At 29.5% G+C, this 17,017-nt stretch overlaps 3 protein-coding genes across 8 annotated transcripts; all 3 read right to left on the reverse strand.

Moving 5' to 3' along the window:
• Positions 1–231: 231 nt before the first annotated feature.
• On the reverse strand, positions 232–7,392 carry LOC145977382 (uncharacterized). Its single transcript, XM_083109315.1, has 12 exons — positions 7,084–7,392; positions 5,996–6,909; positions 5,789–5,890; positions 5,526–5,657; positions 5,150–5,425; positions 4,796–5,064; positions 4,424–4,573; positions 4,157–4,342; positions 3,057–4,067; positions 2,738–2,929; positions 2,368–2,657; positions 232–2,281 (listed from the first exon to the last, which is right to left on the reverse strand). Exons 1-12 carry the CDS (start codon positions 7,245–7,247, stop codon positions 829–831), a joined length of 5,139 nt encoding a protein of 1,712 aa, XP_082965441.1. The 5' UTR covers positions 7,248–7,392; the 3' UTR covers positions 232–828.
• Positions 7,393–8,465: 1,073 nt separating this feature from the next.
• On the reverse strand, positions 8,466–11,519 carry LOC145977388 (sugar transporter SWEET1). 2 transcript variants are annotated; one of them, XM_083109330.1, is made up of 7 exons: positions 11,011–11,519; positions 10,738–10,894; positions 10,234–10,311; positions 9,863–9,986; positions 9,609–9,764; positions 9,396–9,515; positions 8,466–9,280 (listed from the first exon to the last, which is right to left on the reverse strand). In XM_083109330.1, exons 2-7 carry the CDS (start codon positions 10,812–10,814, stop codon positions 9,167–9,169), a joined length of 669 nt encoding a protein of 222 aa, XP_082965456.1. In that variant the 5' UTR covers positions 10,815–10,894; positions 11,011–11,519; the 3' UTR covers positions 8,466–9,166. The 2 variants fall into 2 exon arrangements, with proteins under 2 accessions (XP_082965456.1, XP_082965455.1); XM_083109329.1 differs by having other exon boundaries at positions 10,738–10,901; positions 11,011–11,513.
• A 411-nt stretch (positions 11,520–11,930) lies between these two features.
• Mus304 (mutagen-sensitive 304) lies at positions 11,931–17,009 on the reverse strand. 5 transcript variants are annotated; one of them, XM_083109321.1, is made up of 14 exons: positions 16,879–17,009; positions 16,180–16,397; positions 15,819–16,095; positions 15,502–15,737; positions 15,308–15,435; positions 15,104–15,198; positions 14,881–15,021; positions 14,662–14,801; positions 14,148–14,555; positions 13,950–14,038; positions 13,747–13,886; positions 13,604–13,651; positions 12,865–13,431; positions 11,931–12,181 (listed from the first exon to the last, which is right to left on the reverse strand). In XM_083109321.1, exons 2-14 carry the CDS (start codon positions 16,384–16,386, stop codon positions 11,952–11,954), a joined length of 2,706 nt encoding a protein of 901 aa, XP_082965447.1. In that variant the 5' UTR covers positions 16,387–16,397; positions 16,879–17,009; the 3' UTR covers positions 11,931–11,951. The 5 variants fall into 5 exon arrangements, with proteins under 5 accessions (XP_082965447.1, XP_082965446.1, XP_082965448.1 ...); XM_083109320.1 differs by lacking the exon at positions 16,879–17,009 and adding an exon at positions 16,467–16,849; XM_083109322.1 differs by lacking the exon at positions 16,879–17,009 and having other exon boundaries at positions 16,192–16,850.
• Between the last annotated feature and the right edge of the window lie 8 nt (positions 17,010–17,017).

Raw genomic sequence — 17,017 nt, forward strand, 5'->3', positions numbered from 1 at the left:
TGCACTTTTTTTATAAAATGGGCTTTTTTACAGAAAGATTTAGCTTTTTTATAAAATGTCGAATTTTTGTCGTTTTATAAAAAAAAAATGTGAAAAAAAATTTTAAAGCTTTATAATGAGTTTGCAATATATGTAAAAAATATATCTATAAATATATTTATAAATATATATATATATATATATATATATATATATATAAATTTATAGATATATTTTAGATATATTTTTAGATATACTTTATTTTATAGATATATTTCCTTTACTCACACACACACACATAAAGTTAATTTTTTGACAGGTTTATTTTTTTTTATAAAAAAAGTGCATAAGTAAAAAAAACATAACATTTATAGGTAAACAAAACAATTATATGTTGCAATGTTATATTTATAAGAAAATTTCAATCTATTATTTTATGAAAAATTTAGGTAATATTTTTAATTGAAGAATATGAGTATTATATTTCATATTTCGTTAAAATAAATTATGAAATGAACTATGATTTTCTAGTAATTCCTTAATACTTTTATGCAAAATAGTTGAAAAAATTGGATATATTTATGAAAAAAAATCATATATGTGATTCTATATCTACAAAAAATAGAAGACTCAAATCTCTTCTAAGTAATTTCATCCATAATATTTATCATCACCATACGATAACTTTTCCTGTACAATGCAACTTTTGTTTGATAAATTTTTCTTTTTTACTGGCACATAATTTTGAAGATATTGATTGTTATTTTGGTTCATTCTGTACACACATACAAAGATTGTTTTTTTTTTTCTATATTCTAGTTTAGTTACAAAAGTATCTTACACAAGTATTTAATCATCTGCTGACACATCCTGAATATCGTCTTGTCGATTCGTCATTATCGAAACTATCTTAGCTTCTTCCACGGGATTGCCACCTTCGGGCGCTTGTCTCGATACTCCGGAAACGGATAATTCGATGGAACCGTAATTCCTTGTTTTGGTATCGGTTTGCTGTGCCGATGATTTGTCGAATGACGTAATATCAATTATCGACTCCGTACTATTATCTGACATTAGATCGTTGTTGCTTGATTTATAAATGACGGTTACATCGATACTATTGTCGATATTTCCCGATATATCCGAATCTGTCAAAGCGGAAAATTCTTCCGTGTTCTCTTCAGAATCTAAAACGCTTGTCCGACTTTTCATTGGCATGTCGTTTCGAGATGAAGTCATTTTGTTTTCCGTCGAACGATCGATTCTACTATCGCGCATCATCGCCATGCCGAAACTTCTCGCGTACTGATTGTCCAGTTGTTCCGCTTCTCCTTCCGGTGATACAGCAGCTGTAGCTTGTAGATCTGGCAACAAATGTTGATAGAGCAATGGATTGAATATATTATCCAAGTCCATATGACGTACATTGGAAGTGATTAGATATGTCGTTAGTTCATCACAATTGGAGTTTTCGTTATTTTCTTCCGCAACTAATTCTTCACGTATTACTGTCGATATTCTATTACGAGGTTGCGATTCCAATATTTGAGACGGTTTGGAAAAACTTTCGCCGTCGATCGTGACTAAATTCGTCGCGTGAATGTAAGCGTGCGATTCGCTCAAGTCATCCGTCTGAGTGGGCACTGAACAAGTATCAATTCCACGATTGTTCTTGTTCTTTTCTTGTGAATTATTTCTGTGTTCTCGTAAACTCGCAAACAATTCGAGAATGTCTCTCCTCATAGGTATGGCCGTTGCCGAAGGCGGCCTGGGTGGCAAGTCCAAGGAAAGCTTGTCGAGTAGATGATTTATATGCGTTTTGGTACCTCGTGCCGGATATTCTGTGCCGCTACTTGATAAATAATTACGAGTCGACGATCCACATCGATTTTGATACTGATTGTGATAATAACCGAGATGTGCGAAGCGTGCATTGGAATCGGTGCAATACCCGGTATCAGTTGCATCCGAATTTATAGCTCGAACTTGATCGGAACTTGACTCGAAATGTGAATTATGATTACTGCTTATAGCGGAAGTCTGTCCCTTGTCATTCACGAAATTTCGATCATTTTGTATATTATTCTGTTTCGGCATTTGTGACACGCTGTTAACAGAATACTTGAAATCTGTGTTTTGCGGTGTACTCTCGACATTTTTATCATCGGTATTTTCATTGTCACTATTTGGTTCGATCATATCGAAATCATTATCAAAATCATCTTCGAAAGCCGTATTTGTGACATCACTTAAACGGGACTGCAAACGTTTTGTAATCTCGTCTAGTTCAGTCAACTTTTGCCTGTAACATATAGGATCGTAATTAAATGTATGAGAAATATTAAAATAATAATAAAGTAAAAAAGATAATCTCAGTATCATACTCACTTTAAAGACGATGAGAGAAAAGACATAGAAACATCTTCCAGACCATGACCAATTTCTACTACAAATTCATTCTTACGATCACTTTGTGTATATCTGTTTTTACCATTGCTTGTGCACGAGTGGCTTGATAACATTCGATGCGTATTATCAGACTCTGCTGTATCATTGCAAGGTGTGTTATACAGATGCAACCAGTTTGTTTGCGATAAATTACTACATCTTGGCAGATTAATGGCGTCAATTGGTGCAAATTTTCCCGAAGGTAAACTATCCAGAGGTGTTATAGTTATCTGAAATTAAAGTGATTATACGTACGAGGCTTTTAATTAAATATATGTCTCTTTTGTTCAAAATTATCATGAGACTTTACTTTAATTTGTCCGTTGCATTTTCCGGTAAAATCTATAATGTGAAACCATCCGGATACCGTGGGAAATCCAGCCATCAAAACGGAGAGATCGACAGCGGAAAAACCAATCACAATATCCTTTCCTAAATTTATTTCTGTCGATGTATTTGGATCGATTAAATACCATATTTTGAAGATTAATCTTTTCTGATTCTAAAAAAAGATTACATATGTTATTATTATTATTATTACTATTATAAATATAAAACATATATTAAATATAACATATAAAATATATATAAAATTACATATGATATCAAATATGTAAAATGTTACATACATTTAAAAGTAAGTCCATTGGCAGTTTTGAATCGCATTTCCAATTCCATTTTGGATTGCAGCTGTGCGGAAAAACATTCGTCGTCATATATGAATTCAATTGGCTACTAGAATTAAGTTTATGAGTTAAATCCTGAAAAGTCACGTATGTACTCGGTTCTACAAATTCATTCAGTCCTTTTATCTTCGGCAAATGTAGCGCGCATTCAATTTCCACGACAGATCGGAAGAAATTGTCATTGCAATCAATATTTACTTCTTCTTTTTCCGGATTTTCTTTCATCATAGATGAATTTGAAAGATTATCATAAGCGTTATTTTGCTGTCGATCCAATTCTTCGTCGTACTCTGCTCCAACGCCAACGCTTCTGTACATTTCCGTAGGTAATTGAAAATCATTTCTCGGACTACAACTATTATCACTATTGTCAGTGAGACTATTGCTATTTAACGTATTTAAATGTAACTCTTTATCATTCATTTCTCTATCATCTGCTTGATTCATCTCAGTTTGCGCCGATTGGTCAGTGCTGATTTTATTAATGTGTAACGCATTCGTTAAACGGTCGACTAAGGTATGTAAAGCCAAGTGTTCTGAAAGTTCAACTTCTTCCACTGATTTCTCCGGTTTTGCATCTTGAAAGCTCGAGATATCTGTTTGACTTTCTTGACTCTTATAATCGGCGGATGCTGAATCTCGATCAGTCGTACTATAAACGTGATAAGCGAAATGATTATCGCATGTAACTTTCCGTGAATTGAGATTTAACATCTCAGGAACATTACACGGTAAATTGTCTTGATAAATGTTCGTTGCATTGCTTATATTATCAAGAACATGACAGTGATAAACTGTTCGTGGTATACTAGTACTTCTTAAACCTCTTGACACTTCTAGTAATGCAATTTGCTCTGCAGTGCCAAGTGCAACCAGTGCAAGTAATTCTCCGCAAGATTCTCCGCTTACTGGATTGTTAATATTGACCCAACCATCTACACTTATTACAGGATACTGTATGAAAATGTATAGATTTTATATAATTAATTTCGAAAATATTAAACCTGATGAAAATAAGATTAATTATAATTAATTATAATTACCTTTGACAACAGCAAGTGAGGTAAAACAAGTGGATCTCTATATGCAATATACAGTTGATGTACAGGTAGTTTTGCTATTCCTAATAGATTATCTGCCTCACCGTTTTGTCGACTGTATACTTCTATGATTATATAATTATCTCTGATTCTCTCCAATAATTCTATACCGTGAATTAATGGTACCAGCTGAAACAAATTTTTAATGTAAAACTCATTTTTGTGCTTATAATTGAAATCATTTCATTAAATATAAGAGAAAAAATGTACTTGAAAGAAATGATAGAATGGATTTTTCGTATTACTACAGATTTGACTTGTTGCTTTGTCCTCTCGCCAAAATGCTCTACATATCAAATAGGTATTAGGTTCTGATAAATTTTTACCCTCGGCTATATATATCAAGCCGTGAAGTAAAACCTAAAATCAAATGCAAGTAATAAGAGATCTGTGGTAAATATTTAAAACATAATTAAGTCTGAATGAGTGCCATAATGTATATTGTTTAGCCATAACTACACTATATGTATCTGTCAATGTTGAATGAGAATTATCTTATTGTTTATATTGTTATTTCTTGCTCAATAATATTCTTTTTTAGTGTGAACACTCATTTACTTTAATTATGTCACTTAAAGTTACCTTATCTTTAGCACCACTTTCTGGATTATTTGTATCAATTTTTTTATTATCTGAGCTTCGTTCTCGGTGCTCTGCTATACCTCTTGTAGCAATCAAGTCCTTATTATTATTACTAGTTAAACATTCAATTCGTTTGGCAGAGACGGACGAGACTTTGCTACTAGATTTGGAAGAGTGAGTTCCTGTTGCATTTTTGTATTTATTACCATTCGAGCTCAAAGATTTTATTTCCAAGACAGGGATATTTTCTTTTGCAGACATTATAGCATCTAATAAAATTAATCCATTGTTCCATCAACTCAAAGCCTGCTTAATTATATTAATTATATATTTAAAAAAATATATTATACTCACCAACAAATTCTTTCCCAAAGTAAGTAAAATCACAGCCTAATTCTGCTGTGACCTTTAAATCACCTATTTTGATACCTTTATTAATAATAACAATACGCTGAGTACTGCTTAAATTTACAGTATTTGCAATGTCATTGATATTCATGGAACCAAATCCTAATTCAATTGGGAATTTTTGATTAAGATGTCGAACAAAAACTTTGAATTTCAAGGGAAAATTTTTCCTTATGATGTGTCTCTGTATACTATGTATATCTTCAGAGTTGAAGTCAATAACTGTGAAAATTATATATTATTCTATTAAATATTTTTATAAAAAGTTATTATTTTAATTATATCACTTAAATAGATTTGCCAAAACAATGTAAATCTTTACCTTGACCGACTTGTTTTTTAGCACATGTTCTTACAAATTTAATTTCTTTATTAGATTTTATATTTGTTTGTTTTGTAGATCCAAATGTTGTATCATATTGAATAAAATATGTCAGTGACAATGGTACACCATCTATGCTCAAAAAAAGAACATATGAATTATTTATATCAAATGTTTTTATAAAATATGAAAACTTCAAATATATTGATATAAAAATATATTGTTTTTTTATGGAATATAACATGACAAAAAAATTTACATACGTTGCAAGCATGTAGATTTTGCACGTCTGTATCCTGCAGGACTCAGTGTAAAGGATTCAATAAAAATTCTTATACTATCGACATGATCCAGAGGAGATGTTCCTAACGTAATAAAAAGAATATTAATGTATTGTTAAGCTATTCAAATATATAACATTATAATATTATAATTTACTCTGTTTATAAATCTATATCAACATTACCAACCTTTCATCTCACCATCAGTTATCTCTTCATGCAATACATCTTCTACAGGACTGTTTGATTTAACAAGGGCATTTTCATTCTGTCTAATGCTTATATTATCTTTTTTACTTGCTGTAATTGTTTCAGAAGCTAAATCTATCAAACTTGGAGTTGGAGATATTGATCTCAATGTGTTCAAAGCTTTCTTCTCTTCTGAAGAAGTCATTTCAGTCCCCAAAATATATTCATAAAGTTTTGCTTCATTTTCTGCTGAAGCATATAAACCATTGCTCATTGAATTATCGCTAAGAGCTAAAGAATCATCATTGTACGTCTCTTTTAATATTGCTCCTCTAAGTCTTTGTGCTCTAGCAACAATTTGAGCAACTAATTTATCTGTTATCATTTCATTAAATTTCTTCTTTGATTCTTGAAAATCTTGTCGTTTAGTCTTCAGGACAGATCTATATGCATCATATGTATCATTGTTTGTAGAGTTTGTAAAATGTTTTTTTTTAATATCAGCATCCTTATAGGATGTCACTGGTATTTCTTCATTATATTGCAAATTATCAACAACTGATGCTAAAACATCATTTTTCTCTTGTTTATTGTATTTGCATGTTTTCAATTGCATATTTGGAAGCTTTGTTAAATATGTTAATTGCAAAGAAACACGTATTTTTCCTATTCTATCGCCATTATTATTTAATATTGGAACAAACTGAGTATAATATTTACATGTAAATATCTTAGACAAGTCTCCTACACGCGCCGTCCCAATAATCTCGCGAGTCTTTTCCGCGATAATTACTAATTCTATTGTTCCACAGTTTTTAAGATAATCTTCGAAAAGCGTTGCGTTAGTTTTTATAGCATATATTTTAATTGTATCCTCATCTGTTCTCACTGTATCTGTAATGTTATCTATCGGCCTGAAAAATATGAAAATTTTAATATGTACAAGTGCGTTATATAGTCTCACAAAAGCAATAAAGTATTTTTAAACGTATAATCAATACAAAGAGAAATATTCGTTTAAGCGTCATTCATTTTTGTCATTTAATTCGTCGTAAAGAGAAAGTCGCTCTGAAGCACATTACAATCACCTGAATTGAGCACTGTCGTGTTCGCCCCACCAGGAAGCCACAACCGTGACATCTCCGGGACTTCTGAGCCAAAGAACTTGGTCAATAACGAGCCGCAAATTACCGTGAATTTTGCCTTCGACTAATGGTGGCAGAGACCTGTACGGCTTCGTTTCTGAATCCATTTGTTTTCCGCAAGACAACGCATAACTGACATTTCACACATCTGTCATTGAGCTTAGGTTAAAAGCACGCCGAATAACCACGCGATATGATGTGATAGAACAGTAACAGGAGACGTGACGGATACAGAAGCGGGCTGATGAACGATACAGGCTTGCCAATTTAAAAAAAAACACGCAGATCTTTTGCACACGAGATACGTCAACATTAAGCCGTAATCACACTACGGGTTGCGGGCTTGGTTGCGGTTGGAATTGACCAATCAGGGAGCGTCTCGTTTCACCACAGCCAATTATATCGACTTATGTCTAGAGTAACCAGCAACGATTGACCAGTCAGAGAGTCCTATTTTAAATTGACCAATTGGCGACGTGGTCAATCGTGCCACCCGACCAATCAGAGTAGTCTGCCAACAAATTGCTTTGTTCTGATTGGTCAATTTCAACCGCAACCGAGCCCGCAACCCGTGTGATTACCAGTTTACGCACGACAAGAAGATAGCCAATCAATCTTTCGTGCTTTTATAAACGCTGCAAATCTATTGGATATCGTTCATTTGCCACGTGTGACATATCTGTCTGCAAGAGCACATGGCTTTGTAATGTATATATAGAGGTCATAAAAAATATCTTCATTTCCAGTTTATATTTTCGAATCGACGTATCATAATTGTTGATTCTGAAATGAATTAGAAATTTTATACAATGAATAATTTAATATCTGTCTAATCTGTCTATAAAACATAACTTTATTTTGTTATCAATTCGATGATAATTCATTACCGAATTCTTTCCAAAATCAACAAGTATAATATGCGTGAATATCTAGACATATCTAGACAATACATTTGATCTGAAGGCATTCTTGCCACCTTTTATATAAGACAAAAAATCAAAATAATTTGTCTTTGTAATTCTTCAGAATTCGTTTACTTATTACAGTTGCAACACATTCGCTAATTATATTGAGAAAATTTATATATCCTTAAAAAAAATTTTCGAGTGCGTTTTATCATGCCTTAGTATAATGTAAATATAAACTAAAATTAGTTCTAAAAAAAGGCAAATATTGTAATGAAATAAATAATTGTATTTTGTTTAAGAACAACAAACAACAGCATTTTATTTTACAATTCTCATCCATTTATGCACATATAATATCATTAAAAAAATATTCATTTGTATGCAATACATATAAAATGCATCATTCTTTTTTATATCTTTTCTTTTTTTGTATGAGCAATGCATGACTTATCTTTGAGATACATATATGTGTGTGTGTGTGTGTGTGATGTACTTGATAATAAATATTTTGTATATAAATTATCTATATATTTTTTTTGTATACAAGTGCATTAGTAAAGATTAATTGTGGAATGTTTGATCTCGGCAGATACCAGATCTATTCAGGCTCAAATATTTTCTAACAAGTACAAAGATGCAAATAAATATCTAAAATGCCTTTATAATATTTATGGTGAAAAGAAAAAGAAATACTATTTACTAAAAATATATTAAAAATATTAGAATAGAAATACTATTTATTAAAAATATGCTATTTAAAAATAAAATTAAAATCTAACAATTTTACTACATATATAGAATATTATTCTAAAATATATAAAAGTGAAATTCTACGGGCCAAAATGAATCGGATATCTGCCACATAGTTAAAAGTGAGGCTATACTAGTTAGATGTATAAAATATAATTTTTTATGTATATAGCAAAGTATATAGAATTCTTAAAATTAGTTATTATGCCATTGAACTATCCTTCCAATTTTGCCTTGATTTATGAAAAAAATCAACAATTGTAGATATCTATAATAAAATACTGCTATTTTATGAATGTGTATACTATAGAAAATATAATTTTGAATACAGCAAATATTTCTTCCTGTCAGAATTCTGGAAGACTGTTTTAATCTTCTTTCCTTTCCTTGCTCAATAATGCAGCTTGTGACTTTTTGGATGGGAATATCACAAAAAGAGATAATTGAGCTATGCTAAGAATAACACCAACTGCATTCTGAAACTATTTGAAAATGTATAGAATACAATAGATATCGACAATTATTTACAATGTATATTAGAAGATTATCTCGCGTACTTTTTTTAAGTTTTTGAATTACATTGTAGAGAATACTTACAATAACAAAACCATTATTGATGATAAGGCCATACAGTAACCACTGAAAAGAAACTAGGGTACCCATAAAGATAAGTGGAAATGGGAGAATTTCAGAGTTTTTTGTTTTTATAATCTCTTTCTGAAAAAAGCAAGAAATATTTCTATATCAATACAAATTTTTTAAAAATATAGTAAAAATATTTAATATAGAAAAATTATAAATACAACTTACAAGATGCATTAGAGGAGATGCAATTAAGAGAAATAGGAGTATTGTAACCACCAAACCAAATCTAAATTCGACATTTTCTGGATGTTCTATTTGTGCGTACACAAGGAAAATTATCACAAAGATTGTTGTCTTGTATATTAATGTAAGCACTTCTCCCTAAAAAAAAAGAAAAAACACTAATTAATAATTAAAAAATCCAAATTTAATTTGGAGACAAATTAATTAAGCATTTTAATAAAGTCTTCATCAGATACCGTATTTGGAGCATAATAGTAGTACACTATCATATAGATAATGTTTGTCAATAGACCAAATATATTAACATTTATCATAGTAGAATCATTTAACATCAATGCGTATCGAAGCATCAGTATGCACCTAAAAACATTAATTTAACCACATAATATAATTTACTTATTCATAATTTTAATATTATTTTATTATTAACATTATTTAATATAAGCATATGTGCAATTAGTTTTCAGTAATTAATTCAATAAATTAATCAACAATATGAAAAAGAATATATTGTTATTTATAAAATGCATAGACTTTTATTAAACAATTTTTGTTATAATACTTTTAATTATATTTAAAAAGAATACATTTTTATGTATATACTTACAGTCCTATGCCACCAAGAAAAGGCATTGGATCAACTCCTTTGCTTGTACCTTTCTTGTATATGTCCTTGCATATTACCCTATAAATTATAAAAACATAACTATATTAAAAACTGAGCAAAATTTTTTTAAATTAATGCAAATTTTATAATTTTGAATGCATTGTATTACATTTAATAAAAAGTCTTAAGAAACTGTTTATATTATATTTCAATAGTAAGCACATATGAAAAATGATGAATTGTGAAATATGAACAAGCTATTGCATAATACTGATATCACTGCTATAATATCAACTGCTGCAGCAAATATTTTAAATTTAATTTTTTAATATTTTTAATATTTCTCCTTATTTCATATATGTATATTAAAATAAATATGAAAACATTATTAATGAAAGACTTTCATTACATGGATTGCTCTCTATCTTTCTCACTCAGGACATTAAATTATATTTATTAATTAAAAAGATAAGATATATTTATTATATATCATAATATACTTACGTTCCAGCTAACATTTGTGCCATTGTAGTGTACATAGCACAAGATCCAACAATTTCTTTATATTGTTCCAGAACCATTTTGCTTAATATATTGTTTATTACTTGTTAAAATTGTACACAACTCTCGTCAATTATTGTAGATTTTACCAAGTGAAGAGCTACAAGCTAACAATATTAATCTGCCTTAAACGGTGGTCATATATGTAGAGAACTGATTCGCGGCAATAGATTAAATTGGACCGAATGACATCAAAGTACACTCGAATATACTCACCGAATTGCACTAAATTCTTATCTCCTTGATTCTATTCTTTAATAAAATTCTTATCCTATATGGAACGTAGTAATATTTTCTCTTAATTCTCTTTCTATTTCCTTTATTTTCTCATTTTTTCCTTAATTCGCTTGTAAATGTAACTCTTTCTTTTACTTATAATCTTACTTCTTGAACTTTTCTCGAGGTTTTCTTAACTTGCAGGTAATGGGTAGGTTAAATTCGTTAAATTCATCGTCGTTTATCTTTTAAAAAACACGTGTAAAGTGATAACAAAACGGACTTAAACCCAAGATTTACCGACCATCAGTCTGTATCAGTCGGCCACTTCTACACTTCTGCACTCAAAACACTATCTGTAGACTGCGCCGGTGACTGCGCACAAAATCGAAGGACAGAGATATGCCTTCTCTGTCACGTAATGTTGGGGGACACGACAAGGACGTGTTATACGTGATTATACTGTTATATAATTGATTAAAAGAATGTACTCTATCTGACAATACTTTTTATTGAGTATAAAAAATTGTTACATTTCTATCTTTTGAGTAATAAATAACAAAAAAAAAAAAAAGATAAAGCATACTATTATTGTAAAATAAAAAAAATATTGCCAGTAATTTTTTATAAGCTAAATTTAACATTTAATAAAAATATTTTCATTTTAATTTTGTTTCCTGCTTTTTTCTGAGAATCACAGATGATAAAATCTAATATTATATTGTTTTTTTCTTTTAAGTTTTTTAAAATGTTAATAAATGAGATAGTTTATATACTTGTATAATGCTTGAACGCGTGACATTGTGTCACAGTTATATCGAACATAGTATTGATAATGTCATTTTGCTTGCAGAGAAACACACTAACAACACATATACATATGTGTATATATATATATATACAAACATGAGGATACAATCTCTCTTGAGAATTTTATAAATTTAATTCTCTTTATATTCTGATTTAGAATTGTACAGTGCTTTAATAGTCATATATATTCTATTATAATCTTTAATTGTTTCAACATGATCTTTCTTGGTTCCAGGAACAATCTTCTTTTTAAAATTTCTAATGTTCAATTGATAAACATGTATATCTTCATGGGGTATTTCAGCTTCATTTTGTATACTTTTATTAAACAATGTAATTTTTATAATATCTAATGCTTCTCCTAAGCAGTAAAAAAAAAATATATATATATATATAATATATATATAGCTTGTCTGGAAAATCGCCCGCAGTACTTCGGGAAGTGATTCATTCGGGATTCAAAAAGAAAGAAAAAAAGCTATATAAACATAGGTCCAGAAATAAGTCGTTTCTGAATTATAGCCACTTTTATGTTAAAAAAAAAATCGTAATTTATAGTTCGCTTGTTTAAATTTAAAAATTTTAATTTGAATTTAAATTTGAAAATTTAAATTTAAATTTTAAATTTAAAAATTTAAAATTTAAAAAAGAAGGATACCAAGTGAATTATAAATTACGATTTTTTTTAACATAAAAGTGGCTATAAATCGGAAACGATTTATTTCTGGATCTATGTTTATATAGCTTTTTTTCTTCTTTTTGGGTCCCAAATCACTTCCCGAAGCACTGCGGGCGATTTTCCGGACCCTGTATATATCATTTACAATAAAATCTAAAGAATGTTTCAGGTAAACATGAAAACATTTCTTCAAATTAATTGAAATTTTTCTTTAATTAATTATTTTCTGGTTATATAATAAAGTTTTTTATTCTAAAGTGAATATGTTTAAATGCTTATTTCTGAAACATTCTGTTTAAAATGTATTAAAATAGATTCATATTATACAATAACACAATATATATTGTAATTCTTATGATACTTACGTTCATTTTCATGAAGTATCAAGTCATCGAAGAAAGCAATGTTTCGTATAAATAAATTAAACATATCTTCCATGTCGGATGAATAGGTAAGAAATTCTGAATTACAAATTGCGAGATGAGATAGAAATTTGATGCCCTCTTTTAATATTTTGTGTTGGATCTTTTTTATACCAAGCCAAAAATTTTGATCCAATTTTTCTGGGTATGTATCAGACAGATGGTTTTCAATACTCTGCCCGCTACATTTTGTCTGACATGTATAATTTTTATAATTAATTTTCTTTAAGATATAACATTTTTTGGTAGCAGAAAATGAATTCTGCCACTCAGTATTATTGATTACATCTAATTTGGTTTCAGAAGATTTTTTCAACATATTAATTGTAATTCGTAACAATTTCATATAACAGTTACATGATTCTGAATTTTCAATCCTTAATGAATTATTATTTGTCTGCAAAATATCCCATACAGACGATATTAATCCATAGGTTATATTTATAATAGTGAGAAAATCTGGATGAAAGTGCTCTAGTTGCATCATAAGAATTTGTAAGACACAAGCATCTGAAAGCATAGAATGTGTATTTGTCATTATAAATCTGTTCTTTTTAAAATAAGCTAATTATATCGTAATAACGAAAAAAAGATATTCTGAAAATATCAAATTTTATGAACATTATTTCAGAATGACTATATATATATATATATATATATATATATATATATATATAATTACCTGGTGTAAAATGTAAAGCACCTTTCCAACCTTTTACTGCCATTGATTCTGTTCAAATAATGATAATTAATATCAAAAATGATATTTAATATCATGTTAATTAATATAGAAATCTTTTATTAGATATGCGCAATAATATTTACGTGAATTACTGCAGAGTTTTGGTACAAATTCAGTGTAGCATTTACTGAAAATCATTAGAAAATCTACTAATGAAACATAACAGATTGACAGTGGCCTTGAGAATACAAGTTCTTTGAAAATAAGACAAATGTATTCTAATCTGAAAGGATAATCTTATTTATAAATTTGCAAACATTTAATCATGAGGATAATATTGCCATACCCTTTCTTACAGTAACCTATTTTCCGTTGTACATTACACAGTACTTTTATTATTGCATTTATAAGACCAGTAAATTGATGAGATCTTCTCTGCAAGTAATAATATTTAAAAATAAATAATATTAAAATTATTGTCAAAAATATAAATATTTCGACTAATAAAAAGTTACATATCTTAAAAAATACAATATATACTTACAACACGCCCTATTAAAGTAACGCATTCTAGAATGATCTCAAGAATTTCAAATTCGTGATTTCTTTTCGACCATGCATTATAACGTGCCATTTGTGGTAAATAACGATTATAGCACTCATCATTATGTGTGAGCAGTAACGATTTTCCTGCCAAGTAATTGCTTAAATATGACGATTCCAAACTGATATGTGAAAGTGCACCGAGTAATCTTCTCGCCTCGATACCACGTTCTCCTTCATGCCATGCGTTTGCTTCGCACTCAGACTTGATACAAATATTATGATTCTCATAGACATTAGAAAAATATAAATCATTCATATCTCGAATATCATCATTTCTCATAGCTTGAAAAATCATTTGTAAAACCTCTACAACATTCAGCATTAACTCCCTTGCGGTCAAAACTAGCTGAAAATATATATAACTTGAATATGCATACAAATATTTTTTCATTATAATTTTATATAGACTCATTGTAATGTTACATTTAAATAAATTCAATTCTTTTATATACCTTATTAATGATTGGTATACATTTTTCGGATTCAATATTAGCTTTCCTCTCAATGGCTGCAATTTCAGGTAAAACAAATTCTATTGTCAATTTTTTCTCATCTACTATAGTAATTACCGGTTTTACCAAATCGGGATTTTCTGCAATATATATAAAAGCAATTGTATTTATATATTTTTTTATAGAACAATAATTATAATATAATATATCTCTATTTACCAAAAATCCTAAATGTTTCTTCTTCTTGCAAAATAGGTAAATTTCTCCTTCCAGTCTTTTCTATAACCTTGATATTAATAATAGGTTTTTCTGGTAATGATGCTTCAAACATTAATTCTGAAATTCCCGCAAGTGGAAAATCTAAAGAATATTTCAAATACTAAGAAGTTATATGAAGTTTAATAACATATAATTTATATATATATTTTTTTATCACACTCACAAGTACTACATGTCTGAAGTTGATAATTGGTTTTCTTGTAAAGATCAGCTTGTACACATACTTCTTTAACTGAACTTTTGTTCATATTTATCGATCTGTTGAATTAAAGTCGATTAAATATGTATTTTAAATACTGCCTTTAATAATAAAACTTAACCTGCATCAATTTATATTTTCAATTTTTTTTTCTATGCATCAGCTTACCGATTAATTGAAGTATTGCATTTACTTTTAAAAGAAGTATTCATGTACAATGTTTGTGGTTCTTCCAATTTAACATTTCCAGACTCTAATCGTTTACAACGCTCCTGAAGATTTCCTATTTCTAAATTCTGTGAATAATGAATATTATTTTTACTTTTAATAAAGAAATATAAAAATATAAAATATATGCTTACTTGTAATTCTAATTGTGTTTTCAACTGCTCTTTTTCTTTGTAAATTTTGCCGATTTCTAATCTATGATTATTCGCTTGTTCTTCAATTAAACGTAACTTTTCTAATTTTTCATTTTCAGTTCGTAACTGAATTTGCTGTAATTGCTGTCGTAAGTATACAGTTTCACCATCTTTGGTTATAAAGTCATTCAGTAACTTTTTATTTTCATTTTTTAATTTCTCCAATTCCTTATCATCTATAAATATATATAAAGAAATTATACAAATAAAATACTTTTTCCCATTTATTTCTTTAGTTCTGTATATAACAATATTACCTGATACAATAAAGTTATTTTCTCTCTGGAATGTTGAATTGTGATTTCCTCTATTTATTAATTTATTTCTAAATTGAGAATAATTAACATCCGGAATATCCTGACTTTTTCCTTGTACATTCCTGTTCACTGTATACAAATTAGACTTTTCCATAGATTGTAATTTTAAACATGATGTTTCACTGCAGGCAATATTGGATGGTCTCTCTGGCAAGTCTGATTTCATTGAGTGCGAGCCACTTTCAAAAGGTTTGAAATTGTCTAATATATTGCTTGTCTTGAAAAAAAAAGTTTGAATTACATTTTCGAATTTTATTGCATATTCTTAAAACGAATATTTTTTTCAACATAGAAGCAGTACCTGTGAACATACTTGAGATGCAATCAGATCCATTTCTTGGATTTCCTCTTCGGCGAAATCATCACCCCAAAGATCGTCATACTGCGCATTTTTGCTCTCAGAAATTTCTTTTGCCTTGCTATGCTGCGGATTTCTTCCGGGAGCCTCGAATCTCGCCCTTTTCGCAGATACACGACAATCTTCCTTGTCCTCGGGCCGTTTAAACATCGTGAAATATTCTGTCAAATGTCATAATATGAAACGAAGCGGCTTCGACCGTTCTTTACGCGTTTTCTTTGTGTATTCACATTTCTTTTCTTAACGACAGGAATTGTAACGAGGACGTTTCATATTGTTCTGTCGCGATAAGTGAGCAAACAGGCTGCAATTATGGAATCATGCAAACCCAGTCATACTTCGGCAAAATGATCCTGTCACATCGTAAACACAGGGTAGAAGGGTAGGAGTACAAAATATATAGGGCCTGTTCTTTTTAGCTGCACTGCTGCACTAGTGCAGTTAGTTGCAGCTAAAAAGAACAGACCCATAATGGGGCGCGCGTAAATTTTTAACGCATGCGCAGTAACGTCATATAAAGGGTGTCCGATAACTATTGTCTCATCTGTCACGTGATAGTGGATTTAACCGAATATGAAAGTCCTTTATCATTTTGCGATTTTCACAAGTTAATTAGATATAATATTAATTTTAAAAAATCACCCAATTCGTGCGAATAAAAGTGGGAGAGAAATCCCACATTAAGGATGGATTTTCACTTGATGCTCGATGTTTAAGGCGTTTGCACAATGTTAAGCAACAGAAAATAGACTAATCTATTGTGTTCCTATTGGTGAATAGT

Source organism: Camponotus vicinus, unplaced genomic scaffold, assembly GCF_025532165.1.
Source record: "Camponotus vicinus isolate PSW18456_S1 unplaced genomic scaffold, iyCamVici1.0 SCAF_9, whole genome shotgun sequence".
Classification (NCBI taxonomy): Eukaryota; Metazoa; Arthropoda; class Insecta; order Hymenoptera; family Formicidae; genus Camponotus; species Camponotus vicinus.